Source organism: Bubalus bubalis, chromosome 24 (assembly GCF_019923935.1).
Source record: "Bubalus bubalis isolate 160015118507 breed Murrah chromosome 24, NDDB_SH_1, whole genome shotgun sequence".
Lineage (NCBI taxonomy): Eukaryota > Metazoa > Chordata > Mammalia > Artiodactyla > Bovidae > Bubalus > Bubalus bubalis.
The window spans coordinates 38,425,135-38,449,023 of record NC_059180.1 but is presented as its reverse complement, the minus strand read 5'-3'; the positions used below and the strand labels follow the sequence as shown (position 1 = coordinate 38,449,023).

At 58.0% G+C, this 23,889-nt stretch overlaps 1 protein-coding gene across 8 annotated transcripts in view; it reads left to right on the top strand.

Moving 5' to 3' along the window:
- Nucleotides 1-343: 343 nt before the first annotated feature.
- Nucleotides 344-23,889, top strand: part of MGRN1 (mahogunin ring finger 1) — a 36,874-nt gene continuing 13,328 nt past the window's right edge. For 4 of the 8 annotated variants that reach the window (XM_044935882.2, XM_025274712.3, XM_025274714.3 and 1 more), the window contains exons 1-8: nucleotides 344-586; nucleotides 13,503-13,621; nucleotides 15,015-15,103; nucleotides 15,750-15,896; nucleotides 16,872-16,989; nucleotides 21,059-21,125; nucleotides 21,535-21,584; nucleotides 23,149-23,196. In XM_044935882.2, coding sequence (XP_044791817.2) covers nucleotides 499-586; nucleotides 13,503-13,621; nucleotides 15,015-15,103; nucleotides 15,750-15,896; nucleotides 16,872-16,989; nucleotides 21,059-21,125; nucleotides 21,535-21,584; nucleotides 23,149-23,196 — 726 coding nt within the window. In that variant the 5' untranslated portion in view covers nucleotides 344-498. The remainder of the gene's footprint in view (nucleotides 587-13,502; nucleotides 13,622-15,014; nucleotides 15,104-15,749; nucleotides 15,897-16,871; nucleotides 16,990-21,058; nucleotides 21,126-21,534; nucleotides 21,585-23,148; nucleotides 23,197-23,889) is intronic. The other 4 variants (XM_025274715.3, XM_044935884.2, XM_025274713.3 and 1 more) reach the window with 1 other exon arrangement.

Genomic DNA, 23,889 nt, shown 5'->3' with positions numbered 1-23,889 from the left:
GTATTTCAAAGAGTAAATGGAATGCGTTGGTTCCTCGAAAGGTGTATGTATGAACAAACTGTTAAAAAGCCAAAGACTTATTATGTTAGTCTCGCGCTTTGGAATGCAAAGGGCTGTATACTTTGCAGGATACTTTGATGGTCTCTCCCCTCTGGACTCAGGTCCATTTGGTTTGTCCCGGAGGGTTTGTCAACAACTTCGGAGAACCCGGGCGCGGAGCTTCCTGGGAAGTGTAGTTCCCAGTTGGGCTTTCCACGCCGCCGCTCGGCCCCCACTGCGACGAGGGGACTCCATTTCCCGAGGTGCTTCGCGCCCCGGTGGGGCGGAGGGCTGCCGTGGCGTCGGGCCCCGGGCCGAGCCGGGGGTGGGGGCTTGGGGAGGCCGTGCGCCCGCGGCCGTGGGCGAGCGTCCGTGCGGCCTGGTCCGGGCAATGTCCGCGTGAGGACGCCGCCGCCGCCGCCGCCGCTGCCCCAGCCTCGGCCCGGCCCGCCGCCCACCATGGGCTCCATCCTGAGCCGCCGCATCGCGGGCGTGGAGGACATCGATATCCAAGCGAACTCGGCCTATCGCTACCCCCCAAAGTCCGGTGAGTGGCCGCCCCGACTCCAGCCCCGGCCCCGCCCCGGGCTCCTGCCCCTGGCGCGGACGGCGAGGCGCGCGGGCTGGAGCGCGCGGGCAGCGGGCGGCGGGGCCTTGCCGCGGGGCCCCGCGGCGGAGGGTGGGCTGGGGGCTCTGCTCGGCCCCGCGGCCCTTCCTGCAGCTTCCCTGTCTGGGGCTCCACGAGCCCTCCACCCGGACCCTGGGGCGATGGTCGGCCCGGCGCTGACTGCCGCGGCCCGGCCGGGTGACCTTGGGTCAGTCAGTTCGCCCCTGCGCGCTGCACGCTCCCACGGCTGCACACCCGGGAGACACTTGATAGGAAACCTCCCCAAGGACCGGGGTGAGGTTTTGGGGCGCGCAGCTGGCAAGGGCTTAACCCCGTGCCCGGCTCTTTGCTTGCGCTTACAAAGTGGTCATTGTCAAAGGGATCGACATAACTCCATCTCCAGTTTCGCCTTCTTCGGTGGCTCGGTGTGGAGACCCGGCCAGGGTTCTGTACGGTCCCCTCTCTGTCCCGTCTGGACAGAGGTTTAGCTCTCCCGTGGCCTGGCGCGTGTGTTTAGTGGGTGGGTGGGAAGGCGCTGGGAGTGGGCCTGGGCCTGGGCCCAAGGAGGCATTACTGTCCTTGGGAGAGGAGCTGGGAGTCGCTGCTGAAGAACCAGGGGATAGTTGGAGGGGACCTACCAGGTTCTCCAGCCAACCGTTTTTGTGCCTGAGAGATGTGGGCCACCAGGGAGGAAGTGACTTTCCCAGGGTCTCAGAGCTGGACCAGGAGTTCGACTCCCAGGCCAGCTGTCCCCCTCCCCCCAGAACCTCCCCCCCCCCCCCCACAGACACACACACACACACACACACACACACACACTGTTCTCCTGCCTCTGATGGTGAGAGTGGCCTGACCTGGAGGTTTAGCTCGGGTTCCTCATGCTCCATCTCCCATCTGGTCGTTTGCCTGGTAGGAGGATAGGGTATTTGGGCCTCGTGGGGACTTTCAGACTGGGGCCTTTGATTCTGGCTTCTGCAGCATTGCATCCCGTTGATGGTTTCTTGGCCTCTCAGTTGGCCTGTGGGCATCCCCCAGGCCAGGTTTCCCCTGAGTATGGTCCAGGACCATGGGGAAGCTTGTTTAAGGTGCGTTCCTTAGGCCCTGCCTCAGATTTCCTGGGGGTCTGCTGGGGGCCTAGGAACCTGCATCTAAAACCCATTGTCAGGGTGAGTTGACTGTCCACTCAAATTTGAGAACTGCTCTGCTCTCATTTTGGAAGGGGAAAGAAGGCAAGTGTCTGGGACCAGCAGAAATAAACAGGGTGGGGACTAGCACAGTTGGGGTCAGTCAGAGCTGGGCCAGAGAGCCCTGTTCCCTGATAGGCGTGGGAGATCTCCATGCCTTCTTGGTCCCTGGCCCAAGGACAGGGAAGCCCCGGCTGGTGTGGGGATCCCCTGGAGGCTGACATCCCAGACCTGATGGAGCAGTTATTTGAAGTCATCCTCTGCCATCTCTGATGTTCTTCCTGATCGCCTTTGGCTGAATCTTCCTAGTCTTAGACAAGCCACCTAGCCCGCTGGGTCACAGTTTCCTCATCTGTAAAATGGGCTGATCCTCGTACAGTGCTTAGCACCCAAGACGTCTTCACAAGTTGTTAGCTGCCGTGTTGGCTTATAGAGGAAATTAGGTGATCCATTCAGACTCTAATAGCAGTTAGCTGTGGCTTGGCAGAGACAGCAGTAAGTTTAAGGTGGTCACCTGGGACCAGAGCAAACCTCATGTCCCTTCAGTTGGGCACTTGGAGAAGAAATCACAAATGCAAGGCACTTAGAGCCCTGCTTTTGCATTCTGCGTGGCTGACCTTGTTAATCAGTCCAGACACCCCTACCGATCCTGGACGCCCGAGTCAGCCACAACTGATCGACTGGGGCTGGCACCCAGGTGAGTGCCATGTGCACCTCAGTTTTGCTGCCAGCGAGATTAGAGCCCTCCTGGGCCTGTCCAGTCCAAAGGCTGCTCTTTCTGCTTCCTTCTCTCTCGGGCCACCTTGTTCTGGGAGGCAGTCGACTCGAGCAGGACTTGAGTATGTTTCCTCAAGAGTGGGCTGGGGATGGAAGGGGGGGGTTGATATGATTTTAGGGACCTCTGGACTATACAATCAGTTTATGAGAAAGTTGTTATCTTTTCAGGTCTCTGCCAATTTTGTTGATTCTGTTATGGACAAAGAATCATTGGGAGCTAGAATTTGCTTGAGATCTTTTAAAAAAATGTTATTTATTAATTTATTTTTGGCTGAGCTGGGTCTTTGTTGCTGCGTGGGCTTTTCTCTAGTTGCAGCGAGTGGGGGATACTCTCAAGTTGGAGGACTCAGGCTTCTCACTGCAGTGGCCCTCTTGTTGCAGAGCACCGGCTCTAAGCATGCCCAGGCTTCAGTACTTGGGGTTCCCAGGCGCAGTAGTTGTGGCGTATGGGCTCAGTTGGGCTTCCCTGGTGGCTCAGCCCTAAAGAAGCAGCCTGCCAATGCAGGAGACACCAGGGATGTGGGTTCGATCCCTGGGTTGGGAAGATCCCCTGGAGGAGGACACGGCAACCCACTTCAGGGTTCTTGCCTGGAAAGTCCTATGGACAGAGGAGCCTGGCTGGCTGCAGTCCACAGTGTGAACCTATGTCTCCTACATTGGCAGATGGATTCTTTACTACTGAGCCACCCAAGAACCCCTGCTAATATTTATTTTTAACACGTCTGTAACACTGTCCAATTTTTTTCTGACTTTATTGAGATATAATTGACACATTGCATAACTTTTAAGTGTATAGTGCAATGATTTGATATGGGTGTGTATATATATATATATATATATATCAGGGAAATGATTATTGCAATAAGGTTACCTGTGTGTGTGTGTGGGGGGGGTTGGGTGGGGTGAGGACTTTTAAAAATCTCCTGTCCAATTTTCTTTGACTTCAAAACTTTCAGCGCACACTGTAATACTACGTTCGTAGCTTGAATTGAACCGCATTCACTTTGTTTTCATTGTATTTACTTATTTCACTCGTAACAGCTTTATTGCAGTATCAGTCCTGTGCCGTACAACTCATTCTGTGTAAAGCTGTGGTCTGGTGACTTCCTGTAAGCTTACAGAATCCTGACGCCGTCAGCAGAGTCAGTTTCAGACCTTCCCATCACCCCTCAACGTCTCCTTGCCTCGTGCGGTTCACGGGCGCTCTCCGCCGTCACCCCCACCCCCGCCCCATCCCTGATCTGTGTTCTGTCTTCAAAGTTAGTCCTCCCTGGACATTTCGGATGCTGGAATCAGCCTTTTGTGTGTGTGTCTGGCTTCTTCCACTTAGCATGACGTTTTTGAGGCTCACCCACGTTGTGCTTTGCGGTGTGGCTGTAGTGCATTTTGTTTATCTGTTCACCAGCTAATGTACACTTGAGGTGTTTTCACCTTGTGGCTGTTAGGAATAATGCCGCTGTCAACATTCATGGACATTTGTGTGGTGTGTTCAGTTCTGTTTGGTGTACACCGGGGAGTGGAAGTGTTGGGTCATCTGTTTAACCTTTTGAGGAACTGCCAAACTGTTTTCCATAATATAATGGTTGCCTCATTTATTCCCATCAGCAGTGTGTGAGGGTTCCAAATTCCCGGCATTCTTGTCAACCCTTGTTATTGTCTACCTTTTTAATTAGAGTCGTCTTAGTGGGTGTGAAGTGGTATCTCGTGGTTTTGATTTGCATTTTCCTGATGACTAATGCTGTTGAGGTCTTCTGTGTGCGGGGTTGGGGGGCAGGTTAGGGATGGGGTGGGCGTGGCTCTACTAGGCTAGTTCACTTTTCAGAAGTTGCATTGTCTTATTATTGAGTGGTGAAGAGTTCTTTATGGGTTCTGGATATGATGATACAATTCATGTATCAGCTCTGTGATTTGTAAATGTTTTCCGGCAGTCTGCGGTTGTCTTTTTCATTTTCTTAATGGTGCCTTTTGAGCAGAAGTTTTAAATTTTGGTTAAGTCCAGTTTATCATGTTTCTTTTTTTTTTTTTTAGCCACACCCTGTGGCTTGTTGGATTGTTCCCCAAGGAAGGATTGAATCTGGGCCCTTGGCAGTGAGAATGTGGAGTCCTAACCACTGGACTGCCAAGGAATTCCCCAATTGTCTTAACGTTTAATGTTTTTGGAATTACACCTTAAAGATCTTTGCCTAGCTCAAGGCCACAGAGATTTTTCTCCTCTATTTTTTTTCCTTAAAATTTTATAGTTTTAGCGGAAACATTAAGGTTTGTGATCCAGTTTGAGTTAATTCTTTTAATGTATAGTTTGAGGTCAAGATCTCGGTTTTTGTGTTTTTATTTCCGGCACATGGATATTCAGTTACTTCAGCAGCATTTGTTGAAAAGCCTTCTCTTTTCCCATCAAATTGCCTTTGTACCTTCATCGGAGATCAGTTGATGGTAAATTCCTGCACGCTGTTGCCCTGCTGTCCCTTGCCCCCATCGCACAGGTGGCCGGTCCCCCGCCGAGGGCTAGAGCCGGCGTTAGACACCTGGCTGGAGCCCTGAGGGAGAAGGGTGCTGTTGCCGGGGGAGCCTGGGGCGCACAGGGCCCCACAGGAGCGCCTGGTCTTGGGCTGCTGCTCCATGGTTGGCTGTTCCTCCTCCTGGGTGACTCGCGTGTCTTTCCAGCCCTGTGCGTCTTTGCGGCCCTGCCCTGGTGTTTGAGGGAGGTCATGGCAGGGATGGGTCACCCAGGAGGAGTGTCAGGAGGGGCCGCCAGCCACCTGACCCACCAGCCCCTCAGGTGGACGTGAAATACGCCCCGGACCTGAACCTTTTGTGTATCAGGTGCGTGTCCTTTCAGAGCATTTTCACCTCCTTTATCTCATCAGAGGGACTTCCCTAGTAGCTCAGACGGTAAGGAATGTGTAACACAGGAGACCCAGGTTTGATCCCTGGGTCTGGAAGATGCCCTGGAGAAGGGAATGGCTACCCACTCCAGTATTCTTGCCTGGAGAATTCCAGGGACAGAGGAGCCTGGCGGGCTACGGCCCATGGGGTCACAGAGTCAGACGCGACTGAGCGACTAGCACTTTCACTGTCTCGTTGGAACGTTGTCATGTCCTCACGACGCTAGACTTTTGTTCTCTTTGGCAAAGGAGCTAGAAATCAGACTGTGCTTTGTCTCCCAGCACCCGGGCCTGCACACGGCAGGTGTTTAATAAATGCTTGTGCAGCCGGCCTTGTAGAAAGCACCCCCTTCTGTAGTGTGCAGGCTGCTCACTTTTTTCTTTTTTCAAGGTTTATTTATGTGACTGCACTGGGTCTTAGTTGTGGCATGTGGGGTCTAGTTCCCTGATCAGGGGTTGAACCCAGGCCCCAGGCATTGGGAGCTCGGAGACTTAGCCACTGGACCACCAGAGAAGTCGCTGGGCTGCATCTTATTCCCGAGGTGGCAGCTGGGGGTCCATGGACTTCTGGGCCTGCCACCATGCGATGAGGGGCCCAAGGTGCGTGCCAGGAGACTTTGGGTGTGTACTTCTGTGTTGGTGGCATCTAGAGGTGTCTGCTTGTGACGGCTGCCACCTGTGTTGGGTTTGCCCTTTCTGGATGGGGCCTTGCTGACTCTGGTTAGTTGATGCCTAAAGGAAAGAACCGAGGCAGGTGTTCCAGACGAGAGAGTACTCTCTGTATCCCCCAGGGGACCCTCTGGGTCCATGGGCCCCATCAGTGTCCTGGGGGCAGTGAGCTTACATTCGGAGCCCCGAGGTTGGTGGTGGAGGGGTGGGGGTGGGGAAGGGGCTGCACCTGCCCTCGGTGGTCTCAGAGCTCTATGCCATTGTTGCTGGCATTATGCCCCCTGCACCGTTCATGTGGCAGAGCCGGTTCTGAGCTTTGGCTCACATGAACTCAGTTTGGATTTTGTCATTGAAAGAGCTGTATAAACAAGCTGTATCTCCTGAGCTTCGGTTGTTAACATTTTTTGTTACACAGCAACAACAAACCTTTCTGCTTTAGGTAGAAGCGGAAACAAAAACCCTTGCAGGTGGTGGTGGGCATGCGAGGACCTGTCTCCCTGAGGGAGAAGCCGTGGGTCGCTCGGATTTAGACACCTCAGCGGTGGATGCTTGTCCCCTGTGCCCACTGGGGCTGCAGTTCGTCGTGGCGCTTGCCCTCGGGGTTCTGGGGGTCCGTGCATCCTTTATGTGGCTCCTGGGCTCTGCTGTGTTGCCCTCTCAGCTGGCACCAGGGGAGGAAGCCCGGGCTTGTGCTGGGCAGGCCGGCTGACCAGTGGGCTTTTCATCCCGTGCCTGGAGGTTGGCTGTGGCGTGGAGGGTCCGGCTACCCAGGGTCAAAGGGGTGCGGGTGTGCACTTCCCCACGGTTGGGGTGGCCTAGTTGTGCTGACCACACGCACCGGGTGGGCACAGGCGGAGCTCGGCCCAGCCTTGGGAGAGGGAGTCACCTCCTGCCTCTGGAGCTGTGGCAGGAGGGGCCCTGGATTCAGGGTCCAGAGGCCCTGCGCCCTGAGCTGCCCCGTGACCTTGGGCCGGTCGCCTGCGCTGAGGCCCCACTTCCGCGCCTCTAGGGTTAAGTTAACCTCTGGTGCCTGGGCCCCTCATTCCAGACTCTGCGAGTCCACAGGAGCTGGCGGGTGGGACCCAGCCTCGGCCTGAGTGTTCCCAGGCCTGGCAGCTTCCTGGGAAAGTCCTGCACTTCCTGGATGACCTGCCGGGCGGTGACCACCGCCGCCCGCCTCACCCCCCAGCTGGGGGCCGGCGGCCAGACGCCGGCATGGGGCCGTTCCTGTGTGTTTCCGTGTGGTCTGGTATAGGCGTTGGGCCTCACGTTTCCGTGTTATTTTGTGAAACGAAGGGCAGTGGGGCCTTGCATGCCGCCCCCGCAGCGTTGGGCGCAGGCTGTGAACAGCAGTGGAATCGCTCAGGTCTGCCAACTGTCTTGGCATCTGCTCGGCTCCTGGGAGCTGGGGAAGCCTGGCCTGCACCCCGCCCGTCTGCAGACGAGTTGATGGTGTGGAGCGGAGTGGGGGTCCCTCGCTGTCTAGAGATCACTGGCCGGCTGTCCCTGAGCTGGGAGCAAGGGCACGGCTGGGGAACGGTGGTTTCTCATCCTTTCATCCCACGCGGTGTTGGCTTGGTCCTGGGTGCCCAGTGCCTGAGATGTTGGCCTCCGGAGAGGGTGCTGGGTCCCCCCGGTCAGCCCTGGGGTCCACTGTTAGATAGCCTCCACTTTCTGTTAGCCGGGGGTCCTGTCCCTGCAATCCTGCGGTGGCCCTGAGTGACCGGGTGCCCTCGGTGCTTTAGGAGGACCCGAAAGGAGGAACTGTGTTCAGTTCGGTGCTGCAGAAACATGCAGTGTGTGCACACGTATGTCCATGTGCACACGTATGTCCGCAGTCACAGTGTCACATACTTGGGAGACGCACAGGGCAGGGGCTTCCATATGCTGGGCCATCACCCGGCGGGCGGGCTGGTGGACTCGAGCAGCCGCGGCCCCTGAAGCCCCCGGTGCCCCTCCCCAGTCTCTGCCCCTCCTCCCTGGGAGGCTCCAGCGGAGGTGAGTCGTGCCTGCTCCTGAACTTGGTGTAAATGGAAGCAGACGCTCTTGGCTGCATGTTGGGCGATGCGAAGGCTGAGGCTGTGGGCGGGCGGCAACGTTTCCTGTCTCTGCCACGTGATGCCCCCGCGTCTGTGGGTGCCGCTGTGTGTGCAGCTGTGAGCTCGCGTGGAGGGCGCTGCGGGGGTTCTAGTTCATGCTCACGAGTAATGCTGCTGAGGACACTCTTGTGACTGGCTTCTGTGCCCACCAGTCTGATTTCCTTGGGTGCCCTTGGCTTTTTCACTTTTTAAAATAATTGCGGTGAATTCCACGTGACAATTACCATCCTGCCCATTTTAAGTGTGTAGTTCCGAGGCATTCAGCACGCATCCACGGCCGTGTGGCCAGCCCCACCGTCGCCCTCCTGCGGAGCTGAAACTCCGTCCCGTTGCTGCCTCCCCCAGCCCCTGGCAGCTGCCACGCTGCTTTCTGTGTCTGTCCCGACAGCCCTGAACGCCCGTCCCTCGGGCTGTTTTCATTCCTGGCCGTGGGTCTGGCCCTCTCGGGTGTGTGTGTGCAGAGTCCGAAGCTTTTGTAGTGTGGTGGGGGCCTGTTCACACCCCCACCAGAGCTGCAGGGGTTCTGCATTCTCACCTGTGCGTGTGTGTGTGTGTGTGTGCGTGTTCTGTTATGTCGCTCTTCTTTTTGATACTAGCCATGGATATCTTGTGGTAGTTTTAGTTTATTTATTTATTTTTAGTTAGACTGGGTATGTTTTTATATATAAATTGCCATTCACTTCTCTTCCTCTTTTTGTGAGATCTTTTGCATATTTAAAAAAGAAATAATACTGGATTTCCTCTGTCTCCTCACTCAGTGGCAGGAGCGTTTTCCTAAGTGCTGTTTATTTCGTTGTGAGTTCTTTGGACACTGGCGCTTACACCAGCTCTCCCAGCAGAACATGCGCTGACAGCCCGGCGGGGGTGGGGGCGGTCTCCGGAACCCAGGATGGGGAACCCGGCACCGGAAGCCAGGAGGAGACCATGGAGCCCCAGCCGCCTGGGCCTCAGTGTCGCCCTGCTGTGACGGGCACAGAGCTGGCTTCACCCTCAGGGACCAAGTCCCGCGGTCCTGGGCCAGCTCCCAGGGCTGGGGGCAGAATCTGGGAACGGCCCGGCACGGTCAGGTGACGACTGCAGCCCCCCAGCTGTGTCAGCGGCTGGGACTTGAGTGTGCTGGGGGCCGCCGGGGCCCAGCTCCGTGTGTGGAGGACTTGTTCACCAAAGAAGTGTGTGTGTGTGACCTCTCCCCCCGAAAGAGGTGGGGATTCACCAAAGCAGAGGCTTTGCTCGGTCAGAACCCTTCTCAACTCAATGTTCTTCCCTCCATGGAGGGTGGGTGAGAGCTTTTCACTTACGCTGTCCACTCTGGTACGGCTTTCACGTGGCAGGGAGGCCAGGAAGCACTGGTGTTTATCAGGTGTCTCCTCACCCACGCAAAGCTCCTTTGCATAATCAGCTCCTCCTGTCCTCAGGGCATGCCCAGCAGCCCTCCTCTGAAGCCGGTGTTGTTGACCGAGGCCTCATGTTACTGGGGACGCCAAGGCCCCAGGAGGTTGGGCTGCACCGAGTTCCCCAGCCTGAACATGGGGAGTGGAGGAGCTGTTCCGTGCATATGTGTGACTGTGACCCTGGGGAATCCCTGAGCAGGCCAATCGCGGTGGGTGGGCCCCGGGGTTTGGCTCCTCTGAGTTTTGGGGCACAGGCTCGTAGTCCGAGGGGCTGTCTCCCACCTGGCGGGTGATCTCATGGCCCTGGAGAGGCTTTCTGTGGTCAGCCCTCTCTGCGGACAGTGCTTTCCTGACCCCTGGGGTGCAGGCCCAGCTAGAGTGTGACGGCAGCGGGTGTCAGCAAGCCAGGAACTTCTGTGCGGTGGTAAAGCGAAAAGGATTTTCAGCCAGGGGAATGGATGGACTGTTCCCGGCCTTCTCGCCTTTCCTACTCCCCTCCGTCCAGACACCTGGGCGGCCGAGTGAAGCCCACACGTGGCCGCCCAGGTTCCAGGGCAGCTGCGTTTCTTAGCAGGGCCCCTGGGTGTCTCAGTCCATATCACAGTTTACCTGGCAGGGGCATCGTGATTTGTAATAAGAAATATACATTTGGTCTTCACCTGTTTCTGGCACAGAATTCCTCAAACCCTTGAAATTTCCTTGGGGAAGAGTGATACCGTGTAATGGGTGTCTTTTAATCTTCTTAACATACCCTTTGCAACCACACCCGAGTTTATATTAATGAAATGACCTTTGGAAAGTGTGACTGAGCGGCTGAGCACGCGCACACGTGAGTCCGGACATCTGGACACTCTGGCTCTGGGGTCTGTCCTTGTCCCCTGGGGCTGCCGGAACGCAGTATGCTGGCAGATTCCTTGTCTGGGGGCCCTCTTCCTGGTTCATAGACGGCTGCCTTCTGTGTCCCCACATGGCGGGAGGGGTGGGGGGCTCTGTGGGGCCTCATTTGCAAGGGCACTGACCCCGTTCATCAGAGCGCCTCATGACATGATCACTTCCTGAAAGCCTCACGTCCTGACACCATCATGCTGGGGCTTGGGTTTCAACATGTGAATTCAGGGGGGGACACAAACACTCACTCTGCAGTGGGGTCTCAGACTCTGGTCTCCTGATCAACTTGGGTTTTGATAGCACTGTGGGTGCACAGCCAATGTTTTGGGGAGAACATAGAGGGGGGTGGTTTACGTTCCCGCTCTCTGCACCTCCTCGAAGATGCCTGACTGTGTGGTGTGGATCCTGCCCACCCCTTTCATTCCACTTGAGTCGGGCTCGCTCACCACGCTGACCAGCACTTTGCCTTTTGACTCTGATCCCAAGGAGATTTTTGTATGTCCTGGCACCTAGCTACTTAGCAGGGTTAGTTCGTTTAAGAAACTAAAATGTTTCCAGTTTTCTTTTGTAAATGATGGTCACACACGTGTGTACAGCCAGACGTGTGAAAGTGAATACATAATGCAGAAAGGAACCCCAGAAGCCCGCTGCCTGCCTCCATGGGTTGTCATGGAAACAGCCATGATTTTCCTCATCCTGGAAGACGATGAACATGGGTAGGCTTTACACCTGACCTGTCCTTCCACGGCTGACGTGTGTAAAGGAAAACAGCCGCAGGCAGGGGTGCTGGGAGCCTCCCAGGAAGGCACGCTCGGTCTCTGTTTTGGTGGCTGTTTATTTTCTCACCCAGGTCACTGGGATGCCCGTAAGTAGGGCAAAGTCTGAGTCCCTCAGGCAGAGGTGGGGCGAGCCGTCCGAGGCCGACTGTCCCTCAGCCATGCAGCAGAGAGGGGGCAGAGGCGTGGATTTGTTTTAGCCATAATTTTAAAAACTATAGTTGATATTCTATAGTTGAATTTCATGAACTGTACAGCCCTTGGGGTCGCAGAGAGTCGGACATGACTGAGTGACTTTCACACATAGTTGATATAACAACAGAGGCTGGAGAGGGTGTGGAGAAAAGGGAAACTTCTTACATTGTTGGTAGGAATGCAAGAGACCTGGGTTCTATCTCTGGGTCGTGAAGATCCCCTGGAGAAGGAAATGGCAACTCAATCCAGTATTCTTGTCTGGAGACTTCTGTGGACAGAGGAGCCTGGGGGGGCTAGAGTCTACGGGATCACGAAGAGTTGAACATGACGAGTGAGCACGCACATATGATGCTCCATGAAATCAGGGGTGTTATGTTTATTTAACTTGTCACCACTGTATTCCTTTTCTCTTACTGTGGTTCGCTCTGGTTTTTGGTCCACATGTGGGCTGGGAGTACACCGTGGCCTCATACGTCCTGTCTGTGTTCTCTGCCAGCTGGAGCCACCAGGCTGGACTCCTGGTTCTGAGCCTTCCGGCCTAGGCAACCTTGGCCATGTCCCCTGTATCCAAGGCTGCGTTTCTTAGGAGGGACACTGGGATCCATGCAGAGCACCCAGCAGAGCTCGAGGGCCCACAGTTCCCTCTAGCTCACACTCCACAGGGCCCTGTGGCCACCCTGCCTATCTCTGTGCCAGAGAGAAAAGGGGGACAGTGGGCAGGTATCAGATCAGAGAGCTTGGGGGAGGTGGTACTCTCAGCGTTTCCCCCAGTGAGGCTGTGAGCTCAGTCCTTTGAAGCTGACCCATGTCCGAGGCCCCATCCATCTATTTTTATAAGAAATGTGGATTTAGTGCTTAGATACTCATGGCAACCCACTCCACTATTCTTGTCTGGAGAATCCCAGGGACAGAGGAGCCTGGTGGGCTGCCATCAGCGGGGTCACACAGAGTCAGACATGACTGAAGCGACTTAGCATGCGTGCATGCATTCTGGGGGTATATAGCCTCAGGTCTGCAGGGAGTTGGTAGGAACGAGATAACTCAGGTCCACACAGTTTAAATTGTGGTCGGTGCCGAGATAAAAAAGGTCCTTGGGGTTCAGATTTGAGGTGGAGGGGGGTGCTGACTTAGTCTGGGGGTCAGAGAAGGTGTCATTTCCTGGGGGGGTGTGTGTGTGAGTCACTCAGTCGTGTCTGACTCCTTGCGACCCCATGGACTGCAGCCTACCAGGCTCCTCTATCCACCGGATTCTCTAGGCAAGAATACGGGAGTGGGTTGCCGTTTCCTTCTCCAGGGGATCTTCCTGACCCAGGGATCGGATCCTGGTCTCCTGCACTGCAGGCAGATTCTTCACCGTCTAAGCCACCAGGGAAGCCCATTCGTTTCCTATGGCTGCTGTAATGAGGTGCCTCAGACTGGGTGATTTAAAACAGCAGAATTTATGTTCACTGCTCTGGAGGCCAGAGATCCTAAATCGAGTGTCCACAGGGTTGGTTTTTTCTGAAGGCTCTGCAGAAGGCTCCTTCCTCGTCCCCCAGCTTCCGGCAGCTCCAGGCTTCCTTGCCTTGTGGCTCCCTCGCTCCAGCCTCTGCTCCGTCCTCACAGGGCCTGCCCCGCTCTGTGTCTGTGTCCACCTCGCCCTCTTTCTCTTAGAGACCGGTGTCTCTGGGTTTAGGACCCCCGTCCTGTCTGACCTCCTCTGAACTTACTTACATCTGCACGTATCTCCATACAAGGTCAGGCACACACATGCCAGGGGTTGGGGCTGGGACATGTCCTTGCCGGGCACAGAGCTCAACCTGCTGCAGAAGGAAGTGGTGAAGGAGCGGGGCGAGTCCCTGAGCGGGGCGGGGGCGCCCGGGCCGGTGGAGGGGCCGAGGCCGTGTGTGGAGCGGCCCCTCTCAGGCGGAGCTGCTGGGCCGCGAGATGCTCCCAGTGGGCCGCGCTGGGCCTCATTGTCTACAGCCACGTCTCCTTTTTTTTTTTAACCAGGAAACTACTTCGCATCGCACTTTTTCATGGGAGGTGAGAAATTCGACACCCCTCACCCTGAAGGTTACCTCTTTGGAGAGAACATGGACCTGAACTTCCTGGGCAATCGCCCGGTCCAGGTGGGTCTCGGGGGGGCTGGGCACGTGGGCGGTGTGGCAAGGCCACTGGCTCCCAGCGGGCACCAGGTCTCCCCCCTCACGGGACAGAGGTGCCGTCAAGACGTGTGCGTTAGGCCCGGGCCCCCGGAGGCCGCACGGCCGAGACTCAGAGAGTCTTATCTGAGACTCATCCCAGGCCCCACGGGTGATTGTCTTTAAAGAGAAAAAAGGAGGTCCATGTTCTGTAGAGCAGTGGGTGAGAGACAAGACCCAAACAGAAACGCAGAAAGATGGCCAGCACCATTTCTGCAAGTCCCCCACGAGCCCCCAGAGAAATGACTTCTCACGCTGTTGTCCCTTCCTTCTCCGCCCTTGGGCACCTGCCATGTGCCCAGGACTCTCCCAGGGGCTGGAGGCAGGGGACAGACCCTGCCCCGTTTAGCAGAAGGGGTGCAGACGATAAAGAAGGGAGTGTTCAGTGGATGGAGAGTAGAAAGTGAGAGAATGAGGGCTGTGGGGGGTTGCTGAGCAGGGACCTGCCCTTGGGTTTGCGTCCTGAGATGATGGTCCCCAGTACCAGCGAGGGGTCAGGCGGTGGGGCCCTCTCTCAGGAGTCGTGACTCAGCCCCTAAGGCTGCTGAGTTGTGGGCTGTTTAGCCGTGGAGCCGCCTTTGGTTGACACAGAATCTTGATTCTTTTAACTGATGGGGGGCGAGGGCCCGGGACCCGGAGCGCCGGCCCCCCACTCACAGAGCCGGCAGGCCTCCACGCCCTGCTGAGCTGCCCACCCCCGCCCCCCGCATCCATGACAGCAGGCAGGACCTGCCTCTGTGTCTGCAGCCTCAGCTCTGACCCAGGGCCTGGCCCGCAGGCCTCCTGCAGACCCGTTCTCGTATGACTTTCATCTCGAGACCACCGTAGCATCACCTGCGCTAATGCAGAAATGCTGGGTGCCTTTTACCTGACCTCCCAGTGACAGCATTTCCCAAGACTCAGTGTATTGTCACCAAGACTGACCTCACTCCCACGCCTTCCAGAGACTGCCAGTCTTACAGCACGTGTGTGTGTGTGTGTGTGTGTGTGTGAGAGAGAGAGAGAGAGAGCACGTGTCCCCACCAGAATCTGTACTGACCATTGTCCTGGCCCCAGCCCTAACCTCTGCCTGGGGGACTCAGTGGAGGGTCCTTCCTGGAACTGGGGACCCAGACACCTCGGGGTGGTTCTGGTTCCAGCTGTGCCCCGTGCTGGCCGTGTCCCCTGTGGTTTCGTCAGATGCGGATGAGGGTGGCGCTGTCCTGTGGTCAGCGTGAGGGCCCAGGGGTGACCAGGCAGGGCTGGCCGTCGCCTCGATGAAGCCCTGTTTTCTGTCCTCTGCTGAGCCCTGGACTCCCCTGCAATTCCCTTTCCCTCCTAGTTCCCTTACGTCACACCTGCGCCCCACGAGCCCGTGAAGACGCTGAGGAGCCTGGTGAACATCCGCAAAGACTCCCTCCGGCTTGTGAGGTGGGCCCCCCCACCCCGCCCGACCCCAGGGGTGCCCTATGTCTGGGAGAGAGTGGTTCCCGGCCCGCCCACCCGCGTGCAGAATCAGGCCTGGAATCCAGAGCTGCCCCGGCTGAGGATGGGGCGAGGCCACCAGGTTCAGCCTGGGGCGCTGCAGCCTGTAACCCAGAGTCTCAGCTGGCCACTGTGCCCCAGGGCTGTGGGCCAGGTCTGGGCACAGTCTTGGTTGTCACAACTGGGGCTGGTGGGGGGCGGTCCTGCTGGCCCCCTGGCAAGCAGGAATCGGGGTTGCTGCTCAGCACCCCACAGCTCACAGGACACCCCCACTGCCCTGGGCAGTGCAGCCCGGATCTCAGGGGGCTTAGAAACTGCCTCCAACCTGGGAGACCAGAGACGCCTGGGCCGTCCCCAAACCACGAGGATGCATCAGCTTCCCTTTCTGGGGCAGGAGGCAAGGGAAGGGGGACCCTGTGACGCTGGGCCTCGTCGTCCAAACCCAGCATGGCCTCCACGTTCCCTGAAAGGTGGGCGCAGCCAGGCCCCTGCCTCCGGGGCCCCCGGGGAAGGGGAGTCCTGTCCCCTGCAGGGTGGGGATGCCCCAGAGGTGTGGCCGCTCACCTGCCCTGTCCCTCTGCGTCCCCCACAGGTATAAGGATGGTGCTGACAGCCCCACTGAGGACGGCGAGAAGCCCCGCGTCCTCTACAGCCTGGAGTTCACCTTCGACGCTGACGCCCGGGTGGCCATCACCGTCTACTGCCAGGCGGTGGAGGAGTTCATGAACGGGACTGCTGCGTGAGTCCCCCCGCAGTTCCAGGCCCAGGCGCTCTGCTCTGTGTCCTGTGCTTGAGCTGTCAGAGGTTTTATTTGAAATAAGGGTCCTGCTGGCCCCGAGAGTCCAAAGTCTGCAACTTCAGCAGCGCTGCCTCCAGGCGGCAGGGCCAGCAGACACATACCCACCCCCGTCCTGCTGGAGGAGTCCCCTCGGAGGCCGATGTGGTCGGGGGCAGAGTGGTCAGTGCTGACAGCCTACCTTTGAGTCCCTGATCACATAACAGCAGCCTCCCCGCCCCGCCCCCACCCCAGGGCCAGTGTCAGAGCAGATGCACCGAGACCCTTGAGAGTGTCCTTTGTCATGGAGATGGAGCGAGGCCCTGGGGACCGCAGCTGTGGGTGGGGCGGAGGGAGGCAGGTGAGGGTCATGTGTGGGACCCCTGCAGAGGGGGAAGCCAGGGTTCTATTAGGATGGGAAGAGTGTGTGCTGCCTGAGCCGGCTGTTCCTTTCCTGGGAGTTTATCTGGGGAAAGTGCTTGCACACATGGTCAAGATGTTGGAATAGTAAGATGCTGGTGACTCCCGGTGTCCACCAGCGGGGGTCTGATCCTGTCAATCAGAGTAGAACAGCGGTGGAGCCCACGCAGGGTCCTGAGCACACGGCATCTGCGTCTGTGATATCTGTGGGACAGCCTCGGGCACATGAGTAGAGTGCAGGTGGACTGCAGCCTGAGTGTTAAAAAATAGTCCCTGCACCTACAGGTGTGATTATGCCTTGACATCCCCAGTGGCAGACAGAGCAGAGAAGCAGGTGGCTCAGAGCAAGCGTGAGGCGGGGACGGGGGTCACTGTGTACTTTTGTCCCCCATTCATTCAGAAAAGCACACAGACCATGAAAGCTGCCTGCAGAGGTGCAGCCCGGCCTGGGAAGGCGGCAGGTGTGGGCTCGGGGCCGGGCAGCGCGTCTCACCGTCCTTTCTCATGCGGCCCCTTCAGGTACAGCCCCAAGAGCCCGGCCCTGCAGTCGGAGACCGTCCACTACAAGCGCGGTGTGAGCCAGCAGTTCTCGCTGCCCTCCTTCAAGATCGACTTTTCGGAGTGGAAGGACGACGAGGTAACAAGCCTCCCGGCTGGGCCCCGCATTCCTGCCCTGGGAGGGGGCCCAGTGCAGTGGCCTGTTGCTCAGATTCCTCAGTGGTCGGTAAGCGTCAGCTGTGGCTGCTTACCGGGGTCTGGACCCCGCCGGGTGCCTGGACCGTGGAGCACGGTCGGTCTGGGCGTTGGCGGGACCGGAAGGTTGTGGCGGTGAGAGGCTGTGGGTGTTGGCGGGACCGGATGGTTGCGGCGGTGAGAGGCTGCATGCCAAGCCGGCCTTGAGTGCTCCCCGGGGCCGCCCCCTTTTCCTCTCTCGAGGCGTCGGAAAACCACATCCCTGGCCTGTCAACGTGTGGCCTGGCGGGTCCAAGGCGTGGACACTCGGCCTGTCCAGCGCTGCTATCCTGGGACTCTGCCCTCATCTCTCCTTTTCTGATCATTGTCTCAGCTAACACGTTCCTGAAATCGGCTCAATTTTTCTTACATGTGGGTTTTTGTTTGTTTGCTTTGGTCACGCTGTGCAGCATGTGGGATCTTGGTTTCCTGACCAGGGATCGAACCTGTGTCCCCTCCATTGGAAGTGCAGAGTCTTAACTGCTGGACCGCCAGGCAGGGCTCTTGGCACACATTTTTTACCATGATAAAATCCACACAGCATAGGCTTACGTCAGTGACAGACGGTTCACAGGGCATGACCGTGGGGCAGTTCTGGGACATTCTCATCACCTGGAGGGAAGCCCTGCACCTGCTCGCAGTCACGTCCATGCCTCCTTCTGTTACGTGTATTATTTTTAAGTGGAAATTTCATCATCATCACTGTAGCTGGGAAACGGCTCAGCTCTGCCATAAATAGAAGGTTCCAGAAGTTAGGCTGTATGGGGAACAGAGCCATGCTGTCACGTCCTGGCGTGACGTCCTTGCCTGCTGAGGGCGTGGAAGGGGGCGTTGGCAGGTGTTAGGGACGTGACAGGTACTCTGGCACCAAACCCGGGCTTCTCCTTTGTGCCGGGGTTTCTCGGCCTCGGTGCTGTTGACGTTTGGGTTCTGGTGGGGACTCCGCTCCGGGCCCCGCTAGCCGGGGGTCAGCAGCGCCCCGCCGCAGTAGCGACACACGGTGCCTCCAGACGCAGCCAGACGTGCCCTCGGCTGCGAGCACCGTGGCATCAGGGCCCTGCCGTCCTCCCTTTTTTAAGCCATTTTCCCCCAGGTTTGCTTCTTTAAAGATTATAACAATGTTCATGTGCGCTACGTCGCTTCAGTCGTGTCTGACTCTTGGCGACCCCATGGACTGTAGCCCGCCAGGCTCCTCTGTGCATGGGATTCTCCAGACAAGAACACTGGAGTGGGTGGCCATGCCCTCCTCCAGGGGATCTTCCTGACCTAGGGATCGAACTCGCATCTCTTTACGTCTCCTGCATTGGCAGGCTGGCTCTTTACCACTAGCGCCGCCTGGGAAGCTTGTGTACAGTTGGGTGGAATTTACTGCCTTCACAGACTTGTGTGGCCGTCGTCACTGCCTTATTGGCTCCAGAACATGATTGTCACCCCCAAGAGAAACCCTGTGCCCATTAGCAGTCCCGCCTCGTTCCTCCTCCAGCCCCCAGCATCCACTCATCCACTTTCTGTCTCTTTGGATTTGTCTGTCCTGGACATTTCTTGTGAATGCAGTTGTACATGATGTGACCTTTGGTGTCTGCTTCTGTCACTCAGTGTCACGTCTTCAAGGCTCGTCCACGTGGTATGCACGTTGTGGCATATATCGGTCCTGCGTCCCTTTGTGTGCCCGCATAGCGTCCTGCTGGATGGACGCGACCTTGTTTTGTTTCTCCATTCACTGGCTGGTGATGGATATGTGGGTTGCTTCCACCTTTTGGCTGCCATGAATAATGCTGCCGTGAATGTTTGCATGCAAGTCTTTAGATGTGTGTTTTCATTTATCTTTGTTTTAGTTTGTTTTTTAAAGGCTTTTTTAGAGTGATTTTAGGTTAACAAAATTAAGAGGAAGGTATGGAGATTTCCCACGTGGCCGCTGGCCACACATGCCTGTCGTTGTGTTTTATTTCTGCACCTCGATGTGGTCTTTCCAAGTCGGTACCTATAGGTCTCCTTGTGGCTGGTGGCGCTTCTTCAAAGTTTCCCCACCAGCCCCTCGTGGGCCTCCGTTTACTTCAGTCACAGCCACGTCCCCGCCTCCCCAGCCCCTTGCCTTCCCACGTTTCCCCGTGTCCGTCTGGCCTGGGGCTTGCAGACCCTTGTCTGGTGGCTCCTCTGTGACAGCAGAGTCTAGCAGGACTGCCTCTGGTGTTAGTTGCTGCTCCAGCTCCTAACCTGGCCCCCATTTTCCCTAAGAAAGCCTCGCCCCCTGCATTAAAAATCCGCATCTCCCTGGACTTCCCTGGTGGTCCAGTGGTTAAGACTCTGTGCTTCCACCGCAGGGGGTGCGGGTTCCATCCCTGGTTGGGGAACTAAGATCCCACATGCCGTTTGGCACGACAAAAAAGCATTTTAAGAAAAGAACAATCTCCCGCAGACCCTCTGGGTGGGCGGGTGTCTCTGTCCTCTCCCTGCAGGCCTGGCTCTGGCTCTGGGTCGTGGCTCGTGCTGAGCTCTGGGGAGCAGGAGTTTCAGGGGAGGTGGTCCTTGCTCTCTGGGTGCCCATGCTCCCTGGGTCCCCCCCAGCCAGGTCCTGATGTCTCGGGCGGCGGGGTCGAGGTGCCCTGTCATCACCGCCCCAGTCCTCGGGCTTAGCCCCGGGCCAGCCAGTGTAGTCACCCTCGGGGTTTGCAGGGTCCATTTGTTGGACAGACGTCCCATGTTGGGCGCTGCCCTGCGCTCTGGGCACTGAGTGCTCACAGGAGCACTAGGGAGGCTGCAGGGGCCTTCAAAGCCGGGTTTGTGTTGGGGCTTCTTTGTTCATAAGTGGCAGAAGCACCTCAGTCTGGCTTAAGAAAATCAGGAACCTACTGGCATCGATCATGAAAAGCTGGATGGCTGCGTGCCGGGTCCCATGTCGTCAGGACAGGTGTGCCCCTGCTGAGCTGACCACGCTCTCAGCTGGCGCCTGACACTAGGCGAGATGTGTGGTCCCAGCCTGTGTCCCAGGGTGCTCGGGGACGTGCCATCCTCCGGCCGTGGCCCGCTTGCCCTCCCAGCTCACAGTCTTTGGGTCAGGACTCGGACCAGAGGCTCGCACTGCAGAGCCAGACCCGAACCTGGCCGTGCTATCTGCCCCATCCCAACACTGGCTCCCCCCACCCCCCTGCAGCTGGGGACCCGCCGGGCACCCCCCTGAGGCAGGTGCGTTCACTGAGTGCCTCTGCCCCGCGGGCTCCGTGTGACGCCCCGCCGGCTCTGGGTGATGCCCCACGGGCTTCATGTGATGCCCCACGGGCTCCGTGTGATGCCCCGCTGGCGCACAGATGCAGGGCCACACCGGGTGGACATGTGGGTGGAGCGTGCTCGGCAGCGGGAGGGCAGTGGGGATCGCAGGCGGGTTTAAGCTGGAGGGGAGGGACGTTGAGGGGAGCCCCTTCTGCAAGCCCAGACAGCCACACGGGCTCCTCTACTCTGCGTCCGTCTCTGCTGGGCCAGGCGGGAGCTGTTCTTCCCAAGGTTAGACACGGGGTCGCCATGGCACCCGGTGCCTGGAGGTGCACCGGGCAGGGTCAGGCAGAGGCCGGCCCACACAGCCCGGTGTCCGTGAGCAGGTCCAGGAGACGGTGCGGCCTGGCTGGGCCTCCCTGGGCGGCGGCCGCGCCATGACAACGCTGCTGTGTCAGGGCCCGCCCGCCGCAGGGGGCCGGCGCGAGCGCTTGTGTTTCCGGGACTGTCCAGGGTTGGGGGGGCCGCACGTGGGCAGCGTGGAGGTCACGGGGCTGGGAGGGCAGGTGAGGACATTCTGGAAAAGGTGGCACAGACGTGCCCCGTGGCCCCAAGTTACGCGCAGAGCACAGGTGCGCCCTTTTACTCCATTTCCCGCAGAGAAGAACAGGCGTCTGCGTGCTTTGGCCCCACCGCCACAACGCCCCCACTCAGGGCACCCACTCCTCCAGCTTTCTCTGACCACTGTTCCCTCCTTCCCTCCTCAGCTGAACTTTGACCTGGACCGGGGCGTGTTTCCAGTGGTCATCCAGGCCGTGGTGGATGAGGGGGACGGTGAGTGGCATCTCCCCTCAACACCCTTTCCAGGCACGAGGACCTTCTCACCCCATCCGTCGGGGGCGGGGGGGTTCAATCCAGAGACAGTGCCCATGTGGCTTAGCAGGCTGAGGGTTCCAGGTGCCCCGTTGCCTGTGGGCGGTGCCGACCCCGCTCCCCCGGGGTGGAGCCCAAGGCAGACAGGCCAGCGGCCCTGGCGTCCACCCTGCGGGGGAGCTGCAAAGGCCGTCAGCACCCAGACCGTGCCGACCGCCACCTCCTGCTGCTGTGGGCCGCGGGGTCCCCGGTGGGGCGGGCTCCACGTGCAGGCTGCGAGCTGGGGAAGCACCATCTGGAGAGAAGAAGCCCAGGGCTGGGGCTCGGGCGGCGGAGGCCGGCTCTGACCACCCTTCTCTCTCCCGGGCAGTCGTGGAAGTGACCGGCCATGCCCACGTGCTCTTGGCCGCCTTTGAAAAGGTAAGTCCCGTCCTGCTCCTCACTGCCCTGCTGACCTCTCTTTACTGTCGTGTCCTGCACACAGTAGGTGCCCAGTGAATGCTGGTGGGGTGGCCGAGGGTCTGTTGTCTGCCTGGCATGGCCCTAGATGTGAGGCTTACGCCCTCCTGGGGGCCCTGAGTTGGGGGTGCCCCACATAGAAAGAGACCATTTACACAGAAGGATTCACTTACTGGCGTTACACGTGTTTGAGCTTAGGTGTTTGCCGCTTTCTTCCCACCCAGACCTGAGTCCAGGCCCTGGCTGTTCACGTGTTTAGTGTGTGGTGGGGGTACGTATTACGGTCACCTTCACCGCCGACTCTGCACGAGGGAGTCTCGGGGTCTCAGGATGGTCCTCTCGCTGGCTCTGTTGTTCCTGGGGGCCAGGCAGTTCTGTGTATCCATGCACACAGTGAGTGAGGGCTTGGCGGTGTTGGGACAGGGTGCCTGCTCACCGAGAGCTGTGCTGGAAGTCGTGGGGCGTGGCCCGTTTGCAGAGGCCACGGCCGACCCCCACCTCCTGTGGACATCGGCCAGCACCGGGCAGATTTCAGCATCAGCCTGTGGCCCAGGTGGCTGAGGAGCAGGACCCGACGAGGACACTGGGCTCAGACCTGCACGTCCTGTGGGACCCTGGCTCCCTCAGCTGTGTGTCCAGCCCTGAGAGCCTCCTGTGTAAGCCGGGCTCCTCCCTGTGATCCGGGCCTTTCCTGTTGCCCCCGGAGAGTCAGTCAGCCAGCCTGAGGCCCCTCTAGTGAGGGGCAGGGGCAGCCCTCTCCCTCTCTGGGCCCCCCGGCTACACTCCCCCGGCTGGCCTGGTCGGAAGGGACGGTGACTGTTTCCCCATCTGTGTGCTCTGGCCGGCGATGGGCAGTCGCTGGCAGACGTTCCGTTCTGTGCTTTGCTTTTAGAGCCCCGTGAGAAATGGCCTTATTTTTGGGGTGCAGTGTACTAGAAACTTCGCTCAGAACCTGCCAGGCTTACAGAAAAGTCCGGGTGCTGGTCTCGGTGGACTCAGAAGGGGTGTTTGGGGAGCAGGAGCTCAGATCAGGTTCTGTGATTGATTAACCGTGGGCTCGGAGCAATGTGGCTCCCCAGATCCCGCCCAACCCGCTTGTCCTCATGGTTCTGAGCGTCGGGCTTCCCTGCTGGTGCGGGCATGTGACGCCTTCGGGCTGTCCTCGCGATTAGACCAGGTTTCTGAGGGCTGGAGCCACCCGTCTTAGTTCTTGCTGTCCAAGTGCTGCTTCTCGCCCTAGGGAGGCACCATCGTCGGGACTAGGCTGATGGTGGTGAACTTGAGCCTACTGGAGAACTTAACTACCCAGGGAGAGCTGGGTTTTGTAGATCAGGGTGGAACCCAGGTGGCAGTATATTTAGAAGATTGTCTGAGTAGTTTCGAAGCCAGGTCAGAGGGTTGATTTGAGGATCCCTGGCCTGGCTCTTGAGTCTTCATGGGGTCCTTTTTTCACCCGGGGACGTGGGTTGACTGAGGGTGGGCCTGAGCACGGCCGGGTTAACGTCTGGGTCTTTCTCCCCCACAGCATGTGGACGGCAGCTTCTCCGTGAAGCCTTTAAAGCAGAAGCAAATCGTAAGTCCGTCAGAGGGAACACTGGGAGCTCTTTTGATTTGAGACTTGTGCACACACGTGACCCTGTGGTCTCTGTGGGTTATTCTGCGAGGCCACCATGGCTGCTGCGGAATTAGCTGGTGACACGGCTGCAGTGGGCCCTGGGCTCCAGAAGGTCAGGGTCAGAGTCACTGGGTGTGTCTGCGTGTACTGCGTACCCACCACATACCTGCATTGACCACTGTAGTCCTGAGTCTTGTCCAGCTTAAACTTAGCGTTGTGTAAATGTTAGCTGAACATGTGAGTGGACAGAAGGAAAGCAGGGAGGGAGGGAGGGAAGGAAGGAAGAAGTTAGGAAAGAAACACTGCAGTTTTCCTCCTTCATCCTTCCAACTTGCTGACATGACCTCCATGTTGAATAAAGACTTGAATTGACTTGATCCATATTTAAGGCAAGGATGGAATCTCTTGGAACCCATGGGAGCTGTAGACCAGTACGGCCTCTCTTTGGAGTCAGCAACTCCATTTTCCAGCCCCAGGAAGAATTACCCCTGGTGGTCTCCTGCTTCAGTACGTCCTGTGAGGATTTAGAGGCCGGGGCCCCCTGAGCCAAGCCTAGAGGCTGGTTTAACCATGGCCCCGCTGGGGTCTTTCTCCAGAGCTGTGGTGATCAGGTTGTCCTTGTGCACCTCTGCTCACATGTCAGCCACGGCC